The sequence below is a fragment of the Anarhichas minor genome, unplaced genomic scaffold (assembly GCF_050575085.1).
Source record: "Anarhichas minor isolate MPS153535 unplaced genomic scaffold, ASM5057508v1 ptg000046l, whole genome shotgun sequence".
Lineage (NCBI taxonomy): Eukaryota > Metazoa > Chordata > Actinopteri > Perciformes > Anarhichadidae > Anarhichas > Anarhichas minor.
The window spans coordinates 914,813-939,879 of record NW_027466492.1 but is presented as its reverse complement, the minus strand read 5'-3'; the positions used below and the strand labels follow the sequence as shown (position 1 = coordinate 939,879).

The following is a 25,067-nucleotide window of genomic DNA, read 5'->3' as shown; positions in this document are numbered from 1 at the left end:
TCCACCGGGGGTCTCTGTTGCTTTGTGCCGCTTTAGCTCGGAAACCAGGCTCCCTCTCGCTCTCTGAACCCCCCCTCCCCCCCTCTGTCTGTCTGTCTGTCTGTCGGGTTCAACTTTCGCTGTTAACAGTTTGTGATTTTTTTTTCATCTTTCTTTCACCCCCTCCCCAAACATTTCTCTAAAATATTTGGATTTCTGTCCATCCCTCTTTTTCATCCTGTCACTCCTCCTCTCTGCCACTCGTATATCTCTGACTCCCCCCTTACCACCCCCCCCCCCCCGGCCTTCGCTGTGCCGCGTGGCGGCCCACAGAAGCGATCGGGTCAGATGGTCTCGGAGGATTTCCGGGCTCTACTCATTTCTACAGGATACAGCCTGGTACTGCTGCTGCTGGCATGATGCTCTCACAGGGTGTCCGCAGGTCCAACAACATCCCGATTCTACCAAGTGTGGCAAATTCAAAAACCTTAAGTGACTTCAATGAATGTCTCCTGTCATGCTAATTTTCCAGTGAGAATTTGACCCATTCATGATTAGGGCTGGATGTCCATCTATCTCTATCTGGTAGAGTAACAGCCCAAATGTTTACTTATTCTTCAATCACATATTCCCTCAAATCATCATTTTTACAGACTGATGTGTAGCTTTTTGTTTATAGTTCTTTTAGTATACTTCACCCCCAAAATGACCATTTGTATGTCGATTATTCACCTCGAGTTCTTCAAGAAAGTTTTGTTTTTCTCGCACGTCTTACGGTGAACGAAGAATCAGAAGAAGATCTCGAGGAACTGAAGTCAATTATTTTTAACTACAAAACTACATCAAAACATAGGTTTACAAGCTGTCACACAGCTCGAGCAGCATAATCTCATTTATCCAGTGGTATGCTCTCTGCTTCCCAAACACATGCATCTTCGCTAAAACCGGACTATTTGAAACCTCGTCCGTAGAGCGCCTGTGCACGCGTGAGGCGTTTGTGAGGAGTGTTTTAAATGTGAGAAAAACCAAGTTTTCTAGATAACAAGGAGTTAGGAATTCACTTCAAAAATGTCCTTTTAGGAGGTCAAGTATTCCTTTTAGGAAAACAATGTGTAATTGACACATTTAAGAAGTTTGGCTTTTAATTTTTTTTGATTAAATAGCAAAAATGGGTTTTGTAAAGAAAGTTTTGTACATTCCTCAAAGTCAAATATAAAAAAAACTTGTTTTTTTAAAATAAGAAATATGTTCAAACCAACCTGGTCCTATTCATTTTTATTTTTTATCATCACAGATATATTTACCATTTGTTTCATTTTAAAGTATATTTTGGTGCAATATCTTAAATCTGAGTTGACACCTGCAGACACCCTGCTCCCTCTCTCTCTCTCTCTCTCTCTCTCGCTCCCTCTCTCTCCCTCCCGCTCTCGTTGCTTCTCCGTTTGTCACATCTGTGTCGCTTTTCTACTCACTACCTTTCTGCCCTGGTCTGTGGCTACCGACTGAAGGACAAATGTCATTTTTCATAGAGACCATCAGAATTCTACATAACCATTTGTCCTCGGTGCCGTCCTCTTGTCTGTGTTAGACATTAGGTATTAACCAGTGGTCATGTAATCTATGTATATGCATGTGTCCAAAGTGTGGAATACAAAACATCAGGACCACGATCATAACTTTTACATCTGTTCTTCGGCTCAGTCTATTTCCTGGAGGTCCTGATGTTTTTACACACTTGGAGTTCTGCGTGTCACGTTCTGTCTGGGTGGGTGTGTGTGTGTGTGTGTGTGTCTCCTGGGTTAACCCGTTGCTGTCTTGGTTGCCAGGGAGAGAGTGAGTTTGCTCGCATCATGAGCATAGTGGACCCCAACGGCAGCGGCGCCGTGACCTTCCAGGCCTTCATCGACTTCATGTCCAGGGAAACGACCGACACGGACACCGCGGACCAGGTCATCGCCTCCTTCAAGATCCTGGCTGCTGATAAGGTGTGTGTGTGTGTGTAATAATGTTATTTTCTATTCATTTTTATATTCTTTATAACCCAGGTGAAATAATTCAGTAAGATGTTTTCTAATTGGATTATTATTTAAAATAAAATGCGTTGAATTGATCCAAACATTAAGCTCACACTAACGGAACAAATGCAATCCTTGCTTCTGATTGGCCAAGGAAACCAGACGCTCTCATTGAGGCTTTTTGGATTTGATTTGAAGTTATTTTCAAACTGCAGTACATTTAAACATTATTGAACAACACATGCAATTAGCTTTAGTTCTTAAATGAAAATGGAAAATCTTTTGGGAAATTACAGTAAATTTGATGAATGATTCTGTCTGAATTGTCCACATTGTAATCAGGAAATGGATCAGAACAATAGTTTTGTCCATAGTTTCAACCTCTAATGATGAGTCACCATTAAGCTCTGTGGTGTAAGAGAGGGCGCACGCACTGCAGTATATCATATGTTTAAAGCATAACAGTAAATTGGTCCTGTCAGGTGTACTTGTGTTCTTTTTTTTTATTATGGCTCGTAATTTGTCTTTGAATAAAGTAAGAAAAGGATTTCAAGTGTACAAGTGTAGACCAATATAAGGACAAACAATTGAGGCCATCACTAACGGTCCCCTTCCTCTCCGTTTCCACCAGACCTTCATCACGGCCGAGGAGCTGAGGAGGGAGCTCCCCCCCGACCAGGCGGAGTACTGCATCGCCCGCATGGCGCCCTACACGGGGGCCGACGCCGCCCCTGGCGCCCTGGACTACATGTCCTTCTCCACCGCCCTGTACGGAGAGAGCGACCTGTAAAGGAGGCAAGAGGAGGAGGAGGGCTGGACAGAGGAGGAAGGGAGGGAGGGAGGTAGACAGTCATTCTGTGCATAGAGAAGACGCCCAGGAATCAAGCGTCTGGAACGAATTGGAGTGGTGGTTGTAAGGTGCCCCTGCGTGTGCCGGTTTAGAAATCGTCAGAATATTTCTTTTAAAGAACGCGGATACTTGTTGATGGAACTTGTAGTTCGGTTTGGCCTCTGTCGAATGTTTCTTCCCAGCCTCTAAACGGATCCAGAGTAATCAATTTGTGGTAAAAAGGTTCATATGAACAGGCATATCCAGGGGCAGCTGCGGGACGTGGGGAGGGGTCATTCAGCTTCACCCTCTCTGCCTTTTGTGGGATCAAACGAGCTAATCTGATACTTATGCTTATTTTTTGTTTATTTTATTATAATTTCTTTCTTCTTGCCAGGCGGGTTCAGGGCATGTTGTGGGCTTTTGACGTGGCGACTGGCGAGGTTTGTGTATTAGTTCCTAGAGATATATGCTGCGGGACGGGGGTGTTGACCAACCAGAGATAAAAAATAAAAAAAGACATATTTACCCATAATTCCCATGTTGCTGGACTAGGTGTCTAACCTCCGCTCTTTTTTCCTCCTCCTGTCTTTGTTTATTTCTTTTTTCTTTTTCCCGAGCAGGTGGGAAGAGTTCGGGTGGGCGGGGAGCTCAGCGCTGTACATACTTATTTTTTTCAGTGCGGAGAGTGGCACACACGGTTCTAGTTGTCGAGAGTAATTACTCACAGGCTTTCAATAAGGGGGGGGGGGGCGAAGAGTGACATTTATTATAAAAATGAATAAATAAAATGACACAAACACAAGCAATTGAAAAAAAAAAGCCAATGACAGAGAGAGAGCAGTTTCACCAGTGGATAGGTTTGAGCTTCCAGAAGTCTTCACTTCTTTTTTGTTTTCGCAATGGAAGACGTTGGTCGCCATGAAGTTTAAGGCTCGTGTACCTAAAGGCCTCCTGTAAAAAACACATGACGGGCAAACAACCATAGTTATCCACAAATATTTGCTTCTGTGAAACTTTTCTCCTGGGGTGGGCTTCAGGTGCTTATTTAAATACAAAGACTATACATTTATATGATAGGTAGGATTGTAGTAGTCAAAGTTAGACCAGTTTTATATGCCAGAAATCGGGCACACATGCAGAAATATATTCAAACACACACGTCATGGATGCATCTGATTGGCTGAATGAAAGTTTTTTTTTTTTTTGCACTTCCTGGATTTTTTTTAGGAGCTGTCATAGTGCCGCGCTGTGGAGGGAAAAATGGCAAAACATAAGAAATGAGATCAATGTGCCTATTGGTGGCTGCAGCCCTGTCCCCCCCTCTCTCTCTCTCTCTTACTCTCTCCCACGTCCTCCCCCTCTTTTCTTACATCCCGTCATTTGTCTCTAAAGTAAAGGGAAAGAAAATTTACTGCGGGGAAAGATCCAGGAGGGGTCTTTATGTAAACATTCCATTATGTGCAAATGAAAAATATTCTAAAAAAAGGAAATTATGTATTAAAAAAACAAAAACAAAAAAAACTATGCAATCATGTGTTCAATATCTGAGTTCTAGGGGAAGTTGTGGGCATCAATCGGGCCCTTTACTGAGAACAGTCCCTGTCTAAATTAAACGCAGGTTAACGAGATTTCTCCAGTGTTTGTTGGCTGTTACGGGGGAGAAGAGGGGGCAGACAGGGAAAGCAACTGAGAAGAAAAGACTCGGACCAAAAGCTTGTTTCTATTTTTTTTCCTTTCTCCCCCTGCGAGGTTGGAGAGAAAAATAACTCTGAAATTGTGATTTATTTTTTTCCTTTTTTTTGTACTCTTTAATATCAAACCTTATCTGCTGTACTGGAAACTGCAACGCCTTCTGTCTCTAATGATAAGTGAGTTTCACAAAAGCACACATAAAAGTTTCCTTACAAAATACCTCCGCTTGACTCCATGTCTTTTTTTTTTGTGTCTGTCTGTCCGTGTTGAACTTGAGATCTGCTGTCAATGAGACTAAAGGCTGCGGAAACAAAACGATCCCATGAAAAGTTTAGTTTCCCCTCTTATTCTTTTCAACTGTAAATACAGAATACATTCTATTATTATGAAGATGGTCTTATGATGATGCAGCCTTGCCAGTTTGATGTGACATTAGCATAGTTGTTTACATATTTAATACAACTGATGTATATTATAAATATATATATTTACATGCCAGTATTACTGGGGTTAACCACCGCCAGCTACAGGTTTTAACTTGTAGAGTTTATGTCCTGAGTTTGGACACGAGAAACGGAAATGGGCAGTACCTTTTTGAGAGGTGTCTGATCTGCGCACGCATCGCCGACCTGCTTGTACGCTCGCGGGTGTTTCTTTTTTTTTTTTTATTAGCACAAGACAGCTAATCGGCAACATGGGCGGCTCGGTGACCTCCGAAAAAGTGACGACGAAGTCGGCCTTCGTTTAGACCTTTCCTTACCATCATCCTTACCATCACCCGCTGCGGACTAGCGTGTCCGCTCCGCGCGCACCGCGGCGCTTTGAAGCCTCGGAAAGACAGGGCGCTACTAAGGGCGCGCGGCCGCTTCTCTGGTCCGCCGTCGCAGGGATGCTGCTCGCGCTCACCTTCGCGTGCCGCGCGCTGCTCGTCTTCGTGCTGTCGGAGTCGGTTCAGACCGACAGAGCAGCGGTAGGACCTGAACTTCTACTTCGACTTGCTAACAAGTAGCATATTCTGTTTGCTGAGCTAGTGAGTGGAACTTTGTGCGTCTGCAGACTGGTGAGAGATGAATTTGAGGAATTAACTTCCTAAACTAGTAGCTGTACTAGTACTGTACTAGTGTAGTATGCCCAGAACTCTATACCGGCTCAGTTGAAATATGTTAACAGGTTTGTGGCTGAAAACTTTGTGAATTTAGTTTTTAGTCGCCAATTTATCAAGCAGATAAGTGCAGATATTTATTTTAAACACGCATTTATGAAAGAGGCAACACAACACACACAATATATCACTATTATATCGATAATGTGGTGTGAGACTAGATATCGGGTATCTTAATGTAGTATATGTCATAAGTATTTTCTTCTGGTTTTAGAGGCCCCATTACAGTTGTGTGATATCATTTTCTGAACTGACCCAATTAGTCATTATCTCCACATTACTGAGGATTATGTGTAAAAAGAGTCATTGTGAAAGCACCAAATGGCCAACCCTGCAAAATTATCGCATAACATCGACATCGAGGTATTTAGTCAAAGAATATTGTGATATTTGATTTTCTCCATATACCCTGGCCCTCCAACACAAAAGAGAAGTGACCTTATTATATTTTATTATTGGCTTGTAATTGGCTAATGAAACCCCCTAATTCCATGGGCTTCATTTTGTTGAAACATTTGTTTTAAATCTGATGGATGGAACCATTTCTTTCATATATAGATTCTGAACCTATAGCCTTTATTTCTATTTATTTCCCACTGACACAGGCTTCGACTAACTTACTTTGACTCATTCAACTTTTACTAAAAATATCTGCTATATTTAGCAATTTTCAATGATTGCTTTTTTCCCCTGTATTAAATATAAAACAAGTAAAACAAGATTTCCAGCCAAACAAAGCAAAGACGACCCCCTTTACATGAGACCTTTACAAGGACCTTCTCTGAAGGAGGAACGTCAATACTTCTCAGCACCAGCCAGCACCTTTCACTTTACACACAGACTGTATGAGAAGTGGATGTAGTCATGGTGACGTTACCCATTGGTTTGTGGACTGCCGTCATGAAGCCATCTTGGCTTTTTTGCAACCAATGAACAGAAGTGAACGTATTTGGAATGCGGAGGAGTGACGTAGTGACGCCGTGTACGGCTCTGGTAGCAACAGCAACCTGTCAATCACAGTAGCCCGCCCTAAAGCATACCCTGCTTTATGGTCTATTTGACTGTAAATGGATCATAATTTACTAAATGTTAGTAAAGGTGTGTGCGTGTTTGTTGTTTTTTATCTACGTAATTGGCCTGCTGTTGAGGGACAACTAGCGGCTACACCACAGTGGCTTCCTGATTTTTGATCAGCTGTCTTTAATTGGTTTAGTCCAGGGGTGGGCAAACTTTTTTGCTTGGGGGCCACATTGAGTTTTAAAATTTGAAAGACGGGCCGGGCCAGTAGCAGATGATTGGAGAGTGTTTGTGTGAACTAATATAAATTACAAGTCAAAGTCATTACCTAAAAAATAAAGAAAACTTACATTTAATTTCAGTGGGAAGTGTTGTTGGTTACCCCTTTTTGCCAGTGCAATTAACATTTGGTGTCAGTTTGGTTGTGGTAATTGTCAGAACAGATCTGAGATGTTTATCAGTGAAAGACAGGTCTTTTTTCGCAATTTTGCTTCTTTGAAGCGATCATTGACTTTCATGATCGTTTGACTTTCACATTACTCTGCTCTGTAAAGTCTTTCCTTGTCTCTCCCCCCTGTGTCACGGTGTGGGTACATCTCACTGGAGTCAGGAAACGTATCAGAATGCCCTTATTTTATTGACTAAACTGCATCACGTGACCTGATTTACAATGCATTGGTCGGTGTTTTGCCTGCACCGCTGAACAAGTGCCGTAAATGCTGGAAAGGAACGTGAATAACTCCGCTGCATAAAGCAAAGGCCCGCGACCCACTGAAAACGGGTCCGCGACGAACCACCAGTTGAGAATCACTAGTCCGCAGGATCGTGACGAGCGGTGAACAGCTGTTTGTGTGGCGTGTCTTACGTCTCTTCATGTTTCCTTCACCTACATTCCCCTGGGTCCTAAGCCCCTCCATGTACCAACGTACATCTATAACAAATACCACACATATTACACGGTAATCAGCGTTGCATATGTGTCAAACTCTATCGGTGCATCTCCGGTCTGTCTTTGTTCATCCTGCATCGCTCTGTTCTGTTCTTTAATGTAACGTTACTGGAGCGACAGAAGAAAATACATAAAACATAGTAGCCTACAAATATACAAAAACACAAGTTCACATAACACAATGTACATCAAAGACCTAATGACTTTAAATACAAACCTTCATCATCACGCCAATCATCAATGGTTCAAACTGCAGTATGGAACTTGAATTTGTTCGTTCTTCATCAGGAGATGTTTGTCCTCACACACACACCTCTGAGATGTTAAATATGTCATCGGCGGCCCTCAGCATGTTAATGGCCGCTTTAACTGCTTAGCTGCACAGATTGATGGCAGAGACGGCTACGTTCACAAGTGAGCGATTCAGCCCTTCACAGGCAGGTAGTTCAGACGCTGAAATCCCCGCCGCTGGGTGTCAACAGGCCTTTCAGCAGCATCAGCAAGTCTTTTCCAGGACAAACATCGCGTTTCAAAGCTCTGGAGATGCGTTTTTATGTTTTCCTAAAGCAAGAAGCAAGTGAGAGGCACGAGGAGACAGTGGTGGCTTGTTCTGGCTTTCTCTGCTGTTCGCTTACTTTCTCTCTCTCTGTCTGTCTCTGTCTCTCTCTCTCTCTTAAGTTTAATTCAAAAGTACCAACAGAAAATATATATATGTACTATATGTATATTGGTATATATATATATGTATGTGTATATATATATGTATGTGTATGTATACATATATATGTATATAGGTACAGATAACTTGAGATAAAAATAGAGAAATGTACACATTGCAGTTGAAAAATGAGAACTGTGCAAATACTTTTACACTTTTTAAAAGAAAAGTATTTAAAGGAATATGTCTGTTTCTCTATCACACCCACACATGCACACACTCATGGCTGAAGCTTTACTGGCCCAACAAACACTGGTGGTAATTGTTCTAACACTGAGGATATTGTAGTTGCTGTAGTTCTACCTGACAGACAGGAACTCCAGTCTGCCCAACACTCTGCGGCTCTGACCCCCCCCCCCCCCCTCTCTTATTCCACCCAGACTTTCATTCCTCAACGCTCTCTGCAGGCCTCCTTCATGTAATCACACATTATTCACCATAACCAGCAAATGATCGGCCTTTATGATAACAATACAAATAGTAGCTGATTCATATATATTATGTTTAATGTTCGATCCCTGCAGTCAATTCATACATTAATGTCTGGATATTAAGGAACAGAGGTCTCATTTACCACTAAATTATGTCAACACTGTAACACACTGTGTGTGTGTGTGTGTGTGTGTGTGTGTGTGGTGAGGCTGATGGACAAAGAGGTACTGATGCAGGCTGTGTAGCAGGGGGCAGTGTGTCCGTACTTGTTCCAGGTGTTTTCAGTGAGTGTGTCTCTGGTGTGAAGTTGTGTGTGATCCTGAGCTTGAGAGTGGAGAGGAGCATGTGGAAGTCTTTTAGATCATCACGCTCTCCCGGACTTTCCTCTCCTTGGTTTCCTGTCCTTGTTTCCTCTTCTCTTCTTTTCACATCTCCTCTCGTCTCCTTGTTTCGTCTCCTCCCTTCTCCTTGTTTTCTGTCCTCTTTTCTCTTCTCCTCTTTTCTTTTGTCTCGGGGTGAGCGAGACACAGCATGAATAAGCCGCATCTTCCCCTATCGGGTGCTTCACTCCAGCTGATGTCGGTGCTAGGAGGAGTGTCTTGAGAGACAGCATCTTGAGAGAGATTTGGACACCATTGTTTCAGTGGTGTGTGTCTCTTCTCTTCTTCTCCTTGGGGGGGGGGGGGGGGGGGGGCGGCTCTGGGAGGAGCCGGTTGTCCTGTAACTAAAAGGACGGTAGTTTGATACCCGTTCTCTGCGTGAGACACTGAACCCCAAGTTGCTCCCCAGGCTTAGGATGGGTTAAATGCAGAGGTCAAATGTCATGTATGTACCTGTATGTTTAGGACAATTGTATAAACATTGAATAAAACACGACTGCTTTTGTCCATAGGGAAGGCCAAAATCGACACGAAATGAAAGTTGCTCGTAGTAGCTATAACTGTATGCGTTTCATTTATGCAGGAAGGAAACAAAGCTTCCATTGGCTAGTTTTAATGCTTATTCCAAAACATCCGTCTGTGCGTTTGTAGCCTTTCCTGATCGCCGAGAACATGTGGCCCCGTGGTTGTGTCCTGGACTGCCAGAGGGGGCGCCACAGAGCCGTGTGCGGCAGCAACGGCAGGCTGTATAAATCGCCGTGTGCTTTCCAGAGGGCCCGGTGCATCAACACACAGCTCCGCCCCGCTCCGCGAGCACACTGCTCAGGTACGGACCTTCACACTTGCATCATCAGCACCTGGTAATGTGCTCCTCAATCCTGCGTACGGTCCAAGATTTAGAGTTTCATCCGCTACTTTACGCTGACTCAGATGAACAAGGACTACTTCTCATCGTGGAGAGTTCTGGGACTGTGTATGCATGTCTGTGTTTACAGTGAACAGCATTCGTACCTCCACACTCCCCGTCAATGGGAGCACATGCAGGAAGTACTCACCTCCGTTACTTCAGTAACAGCAACAATACTACAGTGTAGTAAAAGCCCTGCATTCAAATACAAGTACAGGAGTAGTGGCTTTAACGTATACTTAAAGTACACAAAGTTAAAGTTTTCATTGTACAAAATGGCCTATTTCTAGGATAATATATAGTATAATATTGGATTATAATTATTGATGCATTAATGTGTTCATCACTTTAATGTTGCAGCTGGTAAAGGTGGAGCTACTGGGTAGCGTGTGAATATTTTGTGTTATTAATCTGAATCTGCAAAGTAACTAAAATGATCAAATGAATGTAGTAGAGTAAAAAGTACAGTAATATTTGTGTCTGAGATGTAGTGTAGTAGAAGTATAAAGTAGAATTCAATGGAAATACTCAAGTAAAGACCAAAGTGGACCAATTTTAAAATTCATTGTCCCCATTAGTCACATAGATACAAAAACATGGTTTTGAAGAATACCTGAGTTCCCCTCTGAGTACTTGAGTAAATGTACCGAGTCACTCTCCACCACTGGGAACATCTGGACACTAATGACTCGATGTCGCTTTCTTCTCAGACCCGAGTCAGTCCAAATGCCAGCTGGCCCGGTCTCAGGCCCTGGAGGCCGGCGCCCACCACAGCGGCGGCCATGTTAGCCCGGCAGCTGCCATCTTTGTGCCAGAGTGCGGTCCGGACGCTCACTTCCTGCCAGTGCAGTGCCACAACCAGACCGGATACTGCTGGTGCTCCATGCCCGACGGCAAACCTGTCAGCGGGACCTCGGTCCTCCATCTGATGCCCGACTGTACCGGTCAGATGTACTTTATTCACATTAAAAGGAACAAAACTAGCTGAGACATCCACGTGTCCGCCATCAAAGGTTGTGTATTTCCCACACGTCTGTCTCAATAAATCATCCCGAACAGATCACATCGCCAAGTTACCTCAGACCAGCGATGCAGATTCAGCTCCAATTAAAGGTGAGAAAGACGTTTAACTCCAAAAGGCAGCATTGCTCTCTCTCTCTCTGCATACAGTACATGTTTATTCTTCCCATTCTAGATGTGGACTTGAATGCATACTTGTTCTGTATGTTTCTCTTTTTTTCCCCGTCTCCTGGCATGGCACTGCTTGTTTTCTCTTGCCAGACGCACCTGCAGGAAGTGGAGCATTCACAGGTCGCTCCACACGCCGACACTCCCTCCGCTCTCTGGTTCTTCACATGCCTTCTTCCTCCGAGACGATTCCTTTTTCTCCCTTTCTGGTTCGTGTTACTTTCACTCTTTTCTTATGTTCCAGATGAAGTTGGTGAACCAGGACCTACATTGGAGCCCAGGAAGCCTACAGGTGACAAACCCAACCTTCTCCAATAAGGACACGATTCTTTTTGTCCACTTACCAAATTACAGATTTCATCCAAGCTACACTCACTGAATAGAGTTGATCATGTAATCCATGTTTCAGTAAGCGTTGTGCAGTTAACTGGCAGATCTTTTGCTTCGCTCTCCTCTTTACAACATCTCCACAAACACCTTTAAACGTTCTTTGACAGAGCTGACCGCTCCTCTGCTCTGGGTGACCTTCCTGATGAACTCTGACCCTAAAGGGAACCGCTCAGTCAGACGACCCTCTGGTAAGAGCCAGTGAGCCGGTTCACTTCTGAAAGTCTGCAGATGTAATATGGTGACTAGAAAATGAGCTGTTGCTCAAAAATGCCACCAGGTTTTCTTCACTCTTTTTTTTCCAGGACTTATAAGAGAACTATACTTGGCTATGCTTGAACACGCAGTGTCCACTTTATTAGGTACACTTCTAATATCCTATACTTTATTACTCAATTTATTCACTCTGTTATGATATACTTTCACACAAAGCAGGATTAAATGCACACACAGGACCGATACACGATCATCATGTATCTAGAGATTGGATCCTGTGCCTTGCTCAAGGGCAGTGCCCAGGAGGCAAACTGGCACCTCTCTAGCTTTTCTGGTTTGCAGAAAATGAGGTCATTGTCAATGAGGTCATTTACGCAAACATTTGCTCATCTTCTCCTTTTACAATTTATAGATAAGGCCAGCTGTGAATTGGGTCGCAATGGTTTGTCTCTTTTTAAAAAAAAAAGTGGATTCCCAGAAAACAGGTTGCTGTATATGACCTACATAAGCAAACGAGACCATCAGCGAGATATTAGCTATATCTCCCCTTCAATCCCATATACCTGAGGAAGTTGGTCATTCCTTTATAGTTACTCCAAATGGTAAATGGACTTGCGTTTCAGTTTCTTGCACAAGGACACTTCAACGTGGACCGGAGGAGCTGGGGATCGATCTTACGATTGGAAGACGACCCGCTTTACCTCTAAGAGTGTCAGACCTCTACTGCAGTTAAACGAGAGGGATCTGGTGCTCGCAATCACTACCTCCAAAATCAACACCAAATGAAAGTTCCTCTTTGGTACTAAAACAGAAATAGATGTAGGGTGTATTGTAGGGTGTATTGTCTTTAAATGTCCTCACAAATATACTGTAGTGTTCATGTGTTTGCACAGACACTCCTCAGACGTGCGAGCGCGAGCGGGCGTCGCTGCTCTCTCTCTGGCAGGAGGAGCGCTTCGTCCCAGAATGCACTGCGGACGGCCGCTACAGCCCCGCGCAGTGTCACGCTGCCACGGGTTACTGTTGGTGTGTCCGGGTGGACAGCGGCAGGCCGCTGCCGGGCACATCTGCGAGGTAATCAATCAGTCTGTTAGTTCAATAGTTCTCAATAAGTCATTTAAATTGATCTTTTCTTTGTCTTTCCTTCTGTTCTCCCTCTCCTCCCCTCTCCTCCCCTCTCCTCTCCTCTCCTCTCCTCTCCTCTCCTCTCCTCCCCTCCCTGGATATGACGGCTTTCTATATGCACAAATGTAATTACGCACTGATGCACAGAAGCGTCGCCTCTTAATCATCCAATTTTACACCAATTACTGTCTCTGTTCCCTCAGTAAGTCTCCCTTAAAGGAAACACACAGAACAAATCAGAGTACATTGCGGTCGGACGATTTTGTTCTCCGGGGGTTTTATCAGCGTTGTTGATGCTCAACGTTTTTAATGGGATGGTTTTCTTTGGTTCACTGGTGTGAGGAGAACTCCCCCGAGAACCTGATAATGTTTCTCCCACAGACAAACCGTGTATGCGCTATCTCTAGGTGTAATTAATTAGAAAGTATTTCACTTTTACCAGGGAAGGACATTTTGACCAGTTAAGTAATACATTTCTTAAACTTTTTGGCAGATAACAGAATATTTCCACCACTAATGTAGCGTCACATGAACAGAAGAGCCCTGTTTTAAAAACGTTTAACTTTCTGTTTCTGTTGCTGTTCAGAGGTTTGGAATATTTAGCTATAAATGGGTGGTCATTGAATAGTCTTTCTCCTGCAGTCAGCTGACAATTCCTTGGCTTTTTCTAGTCATAATACATACTTCCTCTGTAATGATGGTTAACTGACAGTTAAAATCCTCTGTTTCTATGCAGGAATCGCATCCCAGAGTGCACTGGGGCAGAGGAGGCACCAACAGACAGCAGGCCCAGGAAAAACCCTCTGCCTGGTAAATATGAGTCTCTGTTACATACATACAAAAATATATATATATATATATATTTAGAAAAGATTATAATAATTCTATTAAATGTTTCAGATATTTTCTCTAGAAAATCCTGTTTATTTCATTTCTAATTCTTGAAACATTTAGTTTGTCGCCTCTCCTGAGGGAGGTGATGGAAACATGAAGCGGGAGGATAGGACAGGGTCGACTGTTGTCATGTGAGGACAGGGTCGACTGTTGTCACGCGAGGACAGGGTCGACTGTTGTCACGCGAGGACAGGGTCGACTGTTGTCACGCGAGGACAGGGTCGACTGTTGTCACGCGAGGACAGGGTCGACTGTTGTCACGCGAGGACAGTCGCCAGCATCCCTGGTAACGCTCCTCCCTGCTCTGTTCCCCCTCAGGCTGTCCCGGAGCTCGTAGGAAGCACTTCCTGCAGAGTCTGGTTAGAGCTCTGCAGCTGGAAGCAGAGCATGCTGGAAGTGTGAGCCTCTACCAGTAAGTCTTATTCTTCCGCTCATCACAGCAGGTGTGGTGATTATTAATCTCCTGTGAAGACTGTGTGTGGGCTGTTTACCTCCTGTAGCAGCTGATGTCCCAGTAAGGAGGCAGGGATCAGATGGTTGCGCTCTGTTTTATATCCATGGTGAGATTGTTGGCGTGTTACACAGGAACTCTCCTGAGTTCAAGCGGAACCCAGGGTCACACTCAGGTGAGGTCTTCAGGATCCGGTGGGTTTTTGGCTTTGTCCCATTTCATGTACTTATTGGTTTATTTGGTAGGGACAGTGCACATTAATAAAACATCAAATGTGCCAGAGTTAGCCAAGAGGCTATTGCTCATCTGTATTCCCTGGACAGATGTTACCACATCACCCTTAATTAAACAGAATATAAGATACAAATTACAAAGTTATGCATCATCTATCCTTTCTAAGCGTGCAGAAACAATAATAAAAGAAGAGAGAATATTAATACGAGTAGAAACATCAATTCAGGACACCCTCACACTACATTGTTAAGTATTATAAAGACATCCAACACATGCAAAGCAAACGAGGGATAATTGTGTTAACAGACACATGGACTAAAGACGAGATTATGCTGCGTGGTTTGACACTAAACACATACAGAGCAGAAGCACAGAACATAAAACCATGCAGAGTATGACCAATATATAAATCAGTCTGACAGAGCAATACAAGAGTTCAAGCTTTTACTTTGCAAGCAACTCTATTGTGTTCAGGCTTCTAGCTCTACGTACAGGCTGTTCCTTATGTCCCCATAATGGTGAGGGCCCGGCACAGGCAGGCAGGCAGGCAGGCAGACGGGCGGGCAGACGGGCAGATAGGCAGGCAGACAGGCAGGCAGACAGGCAGACAGGCAGACGGGCGGGCAGACGGGCAGACAGACGTTTAATATTTCTCTTTAAACTGCAGTGTGTTCATAAGGCCTTGGAAGCGCGTTAAATGCATCTTCTACCTTGTGAAACATTTCCAAAGTCACTGTTTTGAATCGTTAGAACTCATCCTCCTCTCCTCTATAATTGTCACCTTGTTGATTACAAACACAAACAGCACAGATGACGCTCGTCAACATTATTACCGTAGGCACCACTGGTGGCAAAAATTATACTCATTTTCCACCTTGGACCTCGGGGGAAGCAGAACTTTCCTCAGGTCGGTGCCGAGACGCTGCTCAGAGTGCCAAATGAAAACCAATTTCACAGTTCAGTGAACAACCGACTCGATCAAATACCTGATTAACTGATGACTGTTGGAAGAACAGCACGGACCGACTCCATCCGCTTCCCTGTTCCGCGCCTCTCTTTGCCAGTCAACGTTCATTACTTACCTCGTTCCCTCCCTCCCTCTCACTTTGTCCTCTTCATAACGTCCTCTTCTTCTCATTTTCACCAATCTGCGTCTCATCCTGCACCTCCTTCTCTGCCTCGCTCTCCTGCTTTCCCAACGTTACCATTTTATGGTGTAACAAAAGCCTCGTTATGCCAGATAGCACCTCTGCAAACACACACACACACACTTACACGATGCCCAGGTTTCATTTCCACCGTTACTTTTCCTCCTGATAACTTTGTGTTTGTCTAATCAATTTCCAGGTTTGCTTGTGTTTTGGTCTGATGGAGGAAAGTGGAGCTGTGTTTTTCTGCTCGCTGTGTAACCGATCAGGAGCCCGGGAGACGCCCGGTGAGTTTGTGTTTCAGCGGGCTGCCACGTCCTCGTGAAATTGGATATTTATCGAGTTCAGGAGGAATAGAACGTGATTGGTTTACAATCATTTGGACCTGTTGACGCCTGCTGTGGTCGCAAATATAATCTCACTTAAACTTGAAATCAAATTTTGTATCACGCTCACGTTACTGCAGCGTATAACGACGGCATCTGTGGTGTGGTTGATCCAACCTTGCAAAGTGAAGCGATGTGGTTCCTTTCCTATTTTTTTTTATCACCGTGGGTTTTCTTTCTCAGAAATATGACTTAATAAAAAGATTTTCCTCGGGACTTTACAACTTTCTCACAGAACATTACCCCCCAACCCTGGCTCATTATAAAATCATCATAATGTTTTTTACTGCCGTTGTACATTCACCTCTCCAGGCTTTAGTGGCTGAAAGAGATAGTTTGTGATGGATGTAGATTGGATTCATGTCTGTTCAAAGGGATCCTAAAGCATCCCCTTTTCATGGTCGGGTAAAAAGGATCAAAAACAATATCTATAGGAATGTTTCCAATCATTCCTGCCACATACTTCTCGTCCATAGTCAGTCATTTCCACTGATATATGACTAAATACATATCTGACCCTGGTGAGCTCCACAGAAGGGATATGATTGCCATACGTTGGGTTTTTGGATGTTAGACCAACCACTTCCTGCATATAAAGCTCTCCTGCAACTACCACTGCTGTTGACATGCATGTTCAGTATCCATTGTAACTGCTGTGAATCAAAGCCGTCTGCAGCTGCAGCTTCATGTACAGACGGAGTGTCTCATTCTGAAAACGACAGATTCTCAGTGGATTACTCCTTTAAACCTCTCACCTCTTTAGGTTTTCGTCCCGTCTCTTTCCACCAGGCCCTCAAACACGCCTCACTCCAGCTCTCCCTCTCCATCCTCCAACACCCCGACCTCCGCCGCTCCGGACGACGCTTCTCCCGCCGCTTCTCCCGCCGCTCCGGAGGCCGCGGAGTCCTCCGGGCCAGAGGCGGCGCTGCGGTGGCACTTCGGCCGGCTGGACGCGGACTCCAGCGGGTCGCTGAGCGAACGCGAGGCCCGACCCCTCCGGCAGTTCCTGCGACGGAGGCTGAAGCCGCGACGGTGCGCCAAGAAGTTCGCCCAGCACTGCGACGGGGATGGAGACCGAAGCCTGACGCTGGAGGAGCTGAGGGTCTGCCTGGGCCTCTAAAGGTGGGTCAGAGCCGGGTGTCCCAAACCACTGTAGTGTTATCTCACAGAGCCGGGTGTCCTAAACCACTGTAGTGTTATCTCATAGAGCCGGGTGTCCTAAACCACTGTAGCGTTATCTCATAGAGCCGGGTGTCCTAAACCACTGTAGTGTTATCTCATAGTGGTTTCAAATCTTTCATTGTTTAAGGGCCTGATCAGACAAATTCGTAAAAGCAAACAGACCGGCCGTTTTTGGAAGTTTGCTGCGTTTTTTGTTGTTCGAATGAGTGCAAATGTAAGCTTAACACAAATCCATGAACTGTTTAACTTAGCTTAACAGAACAATTTAGATGAATGAAAACAACTTACCCAGAAATCTACAGCACTAATTTGTCTCCTGCTGTTGGGTTGAGATCATGCTAACTACTAAAGTCATGTAGTTCCGGGTATCCAGCAGAGAAAAAAAAAAGTTTTTCTAATCGAAAAGCAGCTCTCAAAATGATTCCCTCTCATTGAAATCAAGTGCAGTAAGCCGCCCCAGGCTGTCTGATCAGGGACTGCCACTAACAGCTCTGGCAAAAAACAAGATACAATCTAAGCCGAGACACAATACTATGAAAGCTGGCAGGTTGGCCGCCTTCAATTTTCAGCGTCAAAAAAACTGCGTGGATCCCAACGGTGGAGTCTAAAGGAAAGCATTGTGCACACTGTGCACGTACCGCCTGTTTCCGAGCCAATCAACCTATTAACCTGATTCAGAGCAGGTGCACCAGCTGGCACGACGAAAGGGAGCCAAAGTCCCCACCAGCACGGTGCTCACAGCACAACCTGCTCTTGGCAGCATTTACCTACTTCGAACCAGGGCAACGGGAAAAACAATCTCACTGAGACTTTTAGACCATCTTCTGTATTATTCACTGTAAACAAGCAGTAAATCATTCTATAATGTGACCAACACAAGCACTGGATACAGTCAACATATAAACTGCTCTTTTATATAGGCCAGGCAATATGAATATCATATCTTGATTTAGCGATTGGAGTTCAATCACAGTATACAGTATGATTATATGACATGGTAGACATGTCATATAATCATCACTTTTTAATTAAAATCTGAAAAAAGAACAACAAAGCGCCGCAGAACAGCAGACCTTGTGTGATCACTGACATATGTAATAATTATGAATCTTACATCAGTAACAGTATTGTAACGAATCACTCAAACTAAAGTGCCCACTGACCGTGACTCTCCCGCTCGTAGACACGTTAATAGTTCCTGCTTCAGCTGCAGCTTTTATTCCTCGACAAACTGAAACCTACTCTGTACATTTGCGACAACCTTTACCGCTAATTCCCTCTCTGCCAAGATGGCCGCCACCCGTCTGCTCTGAGCTCGTCAACCGCTACTCTCTCTCTCTCTCTCAACGCCATGTCACACTACTTACAGCAACGTAACATGTAAACACGTGGATTGCGCTTAAAACCACAGACTGTATGTAAGAAGTGGACGTAGTCTTCATGACGTCATCCATTGGTTTGTGGTCTGCTGTTCTGAAGCCTCGAATTCGGCGACTTTGCCGTCGGCATCTTGGATTTCGACCGTCGCCATGTTGTTTTTTTTGCAAACAATGAACAGAAGCTACTATATTTGGAATGCGGAGGAGTGACACAGAGACGCTGTATACGTCTCTGGTAGCAGCAGCAACCTGTCAATCACAGTAGCCCCGCCCTAAAGCATACTCTGCTTTAAGGTCTGTTTGACTCTAAATGGATCATAATCTACGAAATGAACATCATGCTGTATTGAAGAAGACTTGAAACTAGAGATTGAGACCATAAACTCATGTTTACAATGTTTACTGAGGGAATAAATCAAGAGAGAAGTAGAGTTATTTTCTCACAGACTTCTTTTTACAACCAGAGGAGTCGCCCCCTGCTGGTCAGTAGAGAGAATGCAGCTTTTAAGACACTTCCGCATTGGTTTCACTCGGCTGAACCGGAGGTTGCCGCCTGCTTAAAACCAGACCTCGGACATTTTAACGCGGTAGCGCTGCGAGCATCAAAAGCGTGCACGTGGCATTTTACAAGCTCTTCATCCACTCTCATTCGCCGATTTCCCGCTGAATGTAGGACGGGGTGTGCGCACGTGAAGCCCACGTGGGCCAGGTGCTTCTAACCCTCTGGTTGTTTTTAATCACAGACTTTGCGAAAGCTGTGTGAAAACACAATATTTAGGAAATTCTATCAGATGAGTTTTGTTCAGTTTGTCAGAACAGTGGAGGTTATCGAATCGCGACAACAAAGTTACTCATGAAGTAACTAATAGCTCATTTGCATTTATTTTGTCAAAATCAGCTAAATATTCAGCCATGATATTGAAAATCTTTCAGATAACACTAAGCTACGCTTTCTGTGCTCCAACACAACAAACTCTGACGATACCAGCAGTCCTCTTTCCAACTCTGACTCAAGTTTTCATCCCGTTGTTTTCACCTCTCGCGAGATTTCAGAACGAGACTTCTGTAAGACACAAAAACAAACTTTTCAATGGAAAAGTAAAGAAAGATATTCGATTTTTTCTGTAGGGTTCTTTCCATAATGTTGTCGGCTGCAGCGTTCTCCCTCAATACTAGACCACTGTTTAAAAAGTCTCGTCCCCGTTACAGAAAACATGTTAAAATAAGGGTTGAAAAATACCAAAGTAACCCTTTAAGTATGCTGCAGTGAAGGTACTTCGCTGCTTTCTACCACCTCTCACAGTGTGACCAAGGTGAGGCCATCACCGGTCCACAGGCTGAGATAAAAGCCTCTTTTTTTCCCTCCTCTTGCTGATGCCAGGGGAGCGGAGCGTTTCGGGGGCCGGCAGCCAGACAAGTTACACCCAGCACTGTCCGAGTGTTTGTGTACCTTTATGAAATGAAAACAAACGCGGGCAGCGGTTTAAATGGCCTGCTTGTCAGCGAGCCATCAGTCACAACTCAGCCGTGACTCAAGCTCACTAATCAGGCCGCCGCAGACGGCCATGACAGCTGGAGGAGTGCGTGTGTGTGTGTGTGTCTGGCTGGGAGTCGGGGTGTTATTATGAGTGTGTGTGTGGGGTCACTAACTCACTATTCAGCCTTCCTGGGACAAAGAGTCTATTTCTACATGAATTTACGGCGTTTCTGTTGACATACACAAATTGAAATATGTGGTTCATACAGAGAACTTATAGTGCCTTACTATACAGATCCCATTGACTTACACTACCGTTTAAAAAATATGAATCTCCTGCTCCCAAAGCTCGATTGTGTCCAGTCAGCTGTCTGAGAGGACCACTCTATATGTCTGAATGGTCTTTCATGCTTTTATCTTGTAGAAAGTCCTCTTTACTGACATGTTTTGTTTTGGAGAACAAAACTCTGAACAACGGTTCAGTCAGATTTAAAACAGGAACAGCTTCCAACAAAAGAGGAATGTAACAGGATCCCTGCTACCCGGTGGGTCTTGTGAGCACACAGTTGAGTGACGGTTTCAAATGTTCTTTATTGTCATATAATCTGACTGGGCTTGGCCGTGTGCTCTCCTGCTTTGCCTCCGAGCACACGCCGCGGGAGTCTGCAGTGATCTCCCGTCCTGCTGTACCACTGTCGCTCGTCCCGAGCTGTCCCCTCTCGCCTCCTTGTGATTAAATACAGCCGAGAGTGAGACAATCAGAATCCGTTTCAGCTGCGCCTAATTAAGTCTCTTCCCGGCACCGTTCCCTGAACCACTCCCACACTCCGTCCCCTCCACAGCTGAGCCCACCCACGCCCTCCACCACAAGGAATAACAATAACAGCTTATTCATAACTTTTCAAAGTTAATGTAAATGGGGAAAAAGTACTTACCACACAGTGTACTATGTGGTACAGTGTTTTATGACTCTACTTATGTGTGCATACATCATGCTGGACGTATTTGGGATTTAAATTCAACAGTCTGAAACATTGTCGTGTCATTTCCCGCAGACTTCACCTGCATCATTGTTACATCACAATCACTCAGTGAAGTGAGATGTGCAGGCGAGCGGGGATCTGAGGGTAGGAGATAGAAAGGAAAAAGGGAGGAATAGATAAGGAGGAGAAGAGAGGCTGCCATCAGGGCTGTAGTTTGGACTTGTTGGTTTTTAATGTTTTATGTTCTCAGTACTTTATCTCCCCCTCTCTCTCTCTCTCTCTCTCTCTGCCACAGAGAGCAACAGAAGAACTCACACGATGCCAAAGGCCGACTGGTTTCCTTCTCCCGCCGCCTCACTCTCAGCGATCACGGTCCTGTTCATTCGTCCATAACATCAAGGACACCATCTCAATGCTCGCATCCTTTTCAACCAGCACTGACTGAAGGGAGAACTCGTCACCTTTTATGTGGATGTTCAATCAGCGCTGAATGTAAATGTAGTCCGCTGAAGAAATGAATTCCTCAGAGCGTGCTGCATCGGCTGAGTAAGCTGCTGTCTCCGTGTGCCGGGACGCATTGCACGCAAGCTACGAGGCTCGCTACGTTACACAAGTTCTCTTTTAGTCTGATCATTTCATTCAAAATGCCGATAAAGCAACACCTGAATCGAAAGAAAAACAACTCGACACCTTCTGAATTCAGGTTTCTCTCTTGCACCAAACTGAGACGTACTCGTCGTTTAAACTTCCTTCATATTAGACAGAAACAAAGTAAAACTCACCAAACGTGTCGGTTCATTTTTCCACTCTTCCAACAACTAGCAACTCTGGTTGGGTGGAAATAAAATCCTCAAATTCAGAGTGAGATGTGATAATATGTCTGCTCTACACGCTGTTATCCCCACGCCGTCTCTCTCTGCCGTGCCGGCTGCCGGAAGAAACAACAGATTTTTGCAGCTGCGCCCCAGACATAAATACACTCTATCTTTTGTCCTCACTGCCTCCTCAGTCCCACCCTCAACAGGCTGCAGTGGTTCAACATAACGGCAACATTTTCAAATGAACATGGAATGACTTCAGCATACTGTTTCTGTGATATAATCCCCGTGGTCGCTACTTCATCTTTGTTTTGCATTGCCCCTTGCACCACACAAAATGATCATTTGTTTATGAATAGGTTAACCCATGTTAGCAAATGTCGCATGTAGTGAGCATAAGACGGGAAAAACGAGACTTGGATTAAACTGCTCGGGTCGTGTGTGAGTTTGTAAATGGATGTTTTGATACAGGTTTGCTGTTGATAAAGATTTTTCGCAGTTTTGGGATTCTTTGTTCACCATGGAGGCGAGAAAAAACAAGACTTTAAGGAAACATAGTTGAGTGTTTACACTACAAATGGTCATTTGGGGCTTGAAGTATTCCTTTAACTCTCCTCTCCTTGGTCCTTTCCTTCATTTCTTTGATTCCTTCTTCCTTCTCTAGGTTGCCTGAATCCTCGCTTCCTTTTGTTCTTCATCGCACCTTCACTTTTTCCCTCTCTCCTTTACTTCATCTATTTCTCTCATTCTTGGTGACTTTCCCTTTCCAGACATCCTCACCTTTGGTGTTCCCTTCCTCCTACTTCCTACTTCCCTCCCTGCTTTGAACATACTTTGCTTCCCCATATTTTATATACATATTGCCAATATATTGATGTAACATATTTTGAACATGTTTAATTCATAACTTTGTATACATTATGTCTTATACAACACTTTCTAAGAGACCGATTGATTGATTGAAACTCAACTGAAGAACGTCCGAGTCATTTCCAGTTTTTGATTCCCTGACGTTTGTAAATGTGATTTGAATAAAGTGATGATGTCATTAATCGTGTGCCAGTAGTCATCAGTGGATGTGAATGAAGTCCTTCTCTGGTTCTGGTCTCACTGGAAGGCCTGGCTTGTTGCCACAGAAACCGCCGCCCTCATTGCCCCACGGTAAACAAATCAACGAATAAACAGGAAGCAGCAGAGGAGCAGCAGCCAAGTATGTCCCAGGATGCATTAGCTCCTGTCCAAGTTGATCACTGTGCTTGAATTTGATTGGACGTGTCTCCAGCGTGATTTCTCTTCCTCTGTGGTGTCCAGACTGAGCCTGGGGGGCTGACATGAGGACTGTGTGTGTGTGTGTGTGTGTGTGTGTTTGTTTTATCAGGGGGCTCTAACTACACAAAGCTACAATGACACCCGGAGAACAACCGTGTTTGTCACAGTAATGACCGTCTGCTTATCTGTCCCTGACGGACAGCCTGCAGGGCTCAACGGGATCTAGAGTCGAGCTTTTTGGCTCGATGGAAAAGCTACTGAATGAGCAAAGCTACTGAATGTAATAAATGTTTTTAAAAAAAGACAAAGGAATGTAAAGCTCGTCATCAAAACAACCTCTGTTTAATGAGGCCAAAGCTCCGTGGACTCCCCAAATCAATGACATCACATGGTGTGATATCATTAAACTCCAAGCGACTGGTCCATCATGTGATGTTTTAATGAGAAGCGATGTGTTTTGTGATACTGTGTCGATTCTAAAAAACACTTGATTTTTAATTAAAGGTCCAGTGTGTAGGATTTGGTGGCAGGCAGCAACCAGGCTGCAACCTCCGCTTCTGACAAGTGAAGTAAATTATGGTCCATTTAGAGTCAAATAGACCATAAAGTAGAGTATGCGTTATGGGCGGGCTTACTGTGATTGACAGGTCACTAAAATACGTATACTGCGTCTTGAGGTCACTCCTCCGCAGTCCAAACATGGTTACTGGCTGCAAAAATCCAAGATGGCGACAGCCAAAATGTCGAACTCGAGGCTTCAAAACAGCCGTCCACAAACCAATGGGTGATGTCACGTCGACCACGTCCACTTCTTATATACACTAAATAAATACTGCCAACTGAATAACCCCCCCCCCCCCCCCCCCCCATGAGGGCCAATCTAGTCTAAGTAAGTATGAAAGTGTTGCTCTCTTTGTCTCTATTTTGCCCATCAGACAGCTAAAAAGGATGTTTTTTATTTTTTAATAAAACAGTGTGCAGATTAAATGATGTGACAATCAGTGTTCCTATCCTGTCTGCATGGAAATGTGGTTTCCTGTCTGCAGAACACATTCCCATTCATAGAAAAACAAGTTGTCGGTTTAAAGACTAAGTCTATAAAAAAGACAAACAATTGTGACATTTTTTTTGTAGCCAACAGTGACGCTATATGTTACCTTCATTTAACCAGGGAGTCACATTGAGATTCAATCTCTTTTACCAGAGGAGCATCCTACTCTTGTGAACAGGCTCGCTTTGCCTTGGTACTGATAGAATAGCCCTCAAATTGCTTGTTTTAACTAACTGATAGTCCAGAATCATAAATAATCTATAATCCATCTACAGTCCTATAAAACAGGTAGAAGTGACATACAACTTGATAAATTGTTCATTTGACAGTAATCTTCTGGTTATCATTGCCCTGAACTGGGGTAAAAAAAAGAGAAATTAGAAAAAACTGCAGAAAGACATGAGACATGGCATCAGTTCCCATCTTTTAGGTAACATTTTGGGTTTAAAGCAGGATGTGAAGCAGTATAGCACGAGGATCCAGATTGTGTTTGCCATCCTGACTTTATGCAGACCCACTGTGGTTATGAGTACGCACTTTGGGGTAATGCTTTCCAACCTTTTTACATTCAGACCTCTGAAAATGCGATGAAACAATGTTGTCATAACATGTTATGTCCACTAGTCGTAAGCGGTCCCGTTGGGATTTCTTTCTTCTAAGCCTGATATATTTGAATTTAACCAGGATTGAAGAGGTGAAACTATCCAGTATTTCACAAAAGGAGCAAAAATTGTCAGGAAAAATAAAATAATTTAGCGCAGCAGAAATACATGTTTTTCCTTCTTCTTTTGTTCTC

General features: G+C 44.1%; 2 protein-coding genes across 3 annotated transcripts in view; both read left to right on the top strand.

Moving 5' to 3' along the window:
* Nucleotides 1-4,737, top strand: part of LOC142971472 (alpha-actinin-4-like) — a 59,196-nt gene extending 54,459 nt beyond the window's left edge. For both annotated transcript variants that reach the window (XM_076112010.1, XM_076112009.1), the window contains exons 21-22: nt 1,806-1,964; nt 2,626-4,737. In XM_076112010.1, the coding sequence (XP_075968125.1) occupies nt 1,806-1,964; nt 2,626-2,784 (318 nt within the window). In that variant the 3' untranslated portion in view covers nt 2,785-4,737. The remainder of the gene's footprint in view (nt 1-1,805; nt 1,965-2,625) is intronic.
* A 128-nt stretch (nt 4,738-4,865) lies between these two features.
* LOC142971473 (SPARC-related modular calcium-binding protein 1-like) lies at nt 4,866-23,003 on the top strand. The gene is made up of 11 exons (XM_076112011.1): nt 4,866-5,488; nt 9,828-10,002; nt 10,794-11,027; nt 11,143-11,196; nt 11,516-11,563; nt 11,769-11,849; nt 12,768-12,948; nt 13,736-13,809; nt 14,212-14,305; nt 16,902-17,234; nt 21,429-23,003. The coding sequence occupies exons 1-10, from the start codon at nt 5,408-5,410 to the stop codon at nt 17,230-17,232; spliced, it is 1,353 nt and encodes a 450-aa protein (XP_075968126.1). The 5' UTR covers nt 4,866-5,407; the 3' UTR covers nt 17,233-17,234; nt 21,429-23,003.
* The last annotated feature ends 2,064 nt before the right edge of the window (nt 23,004-25,067 follow it).

Bases quoted from the DNA above. Each gene is read 5' to 3' on its own strand.
- LOC142971473 (XM_076112011.1), top strand. From the start codon at position 5,408: ATGCTGCTCGCGCTCACCTTCGCGTGCCGCGCGCTGCTCGTCTTCGTG. The intron at 5,489-9,827 runs GTAGGACCTGAA...GTGCGTTTGTAG, and splicing joins TTCAGACCGACAGAGCAGCG to CCTTTCCTGATCGCCGAGAA. The intron at 13,810-14,211 runs GTAAATATGAGT...GTTCCCCCTCAG, and splicing joins CAGGAAAAACCCTCTGCCTG to GCTGTCCCGGAGCTCGTAGG.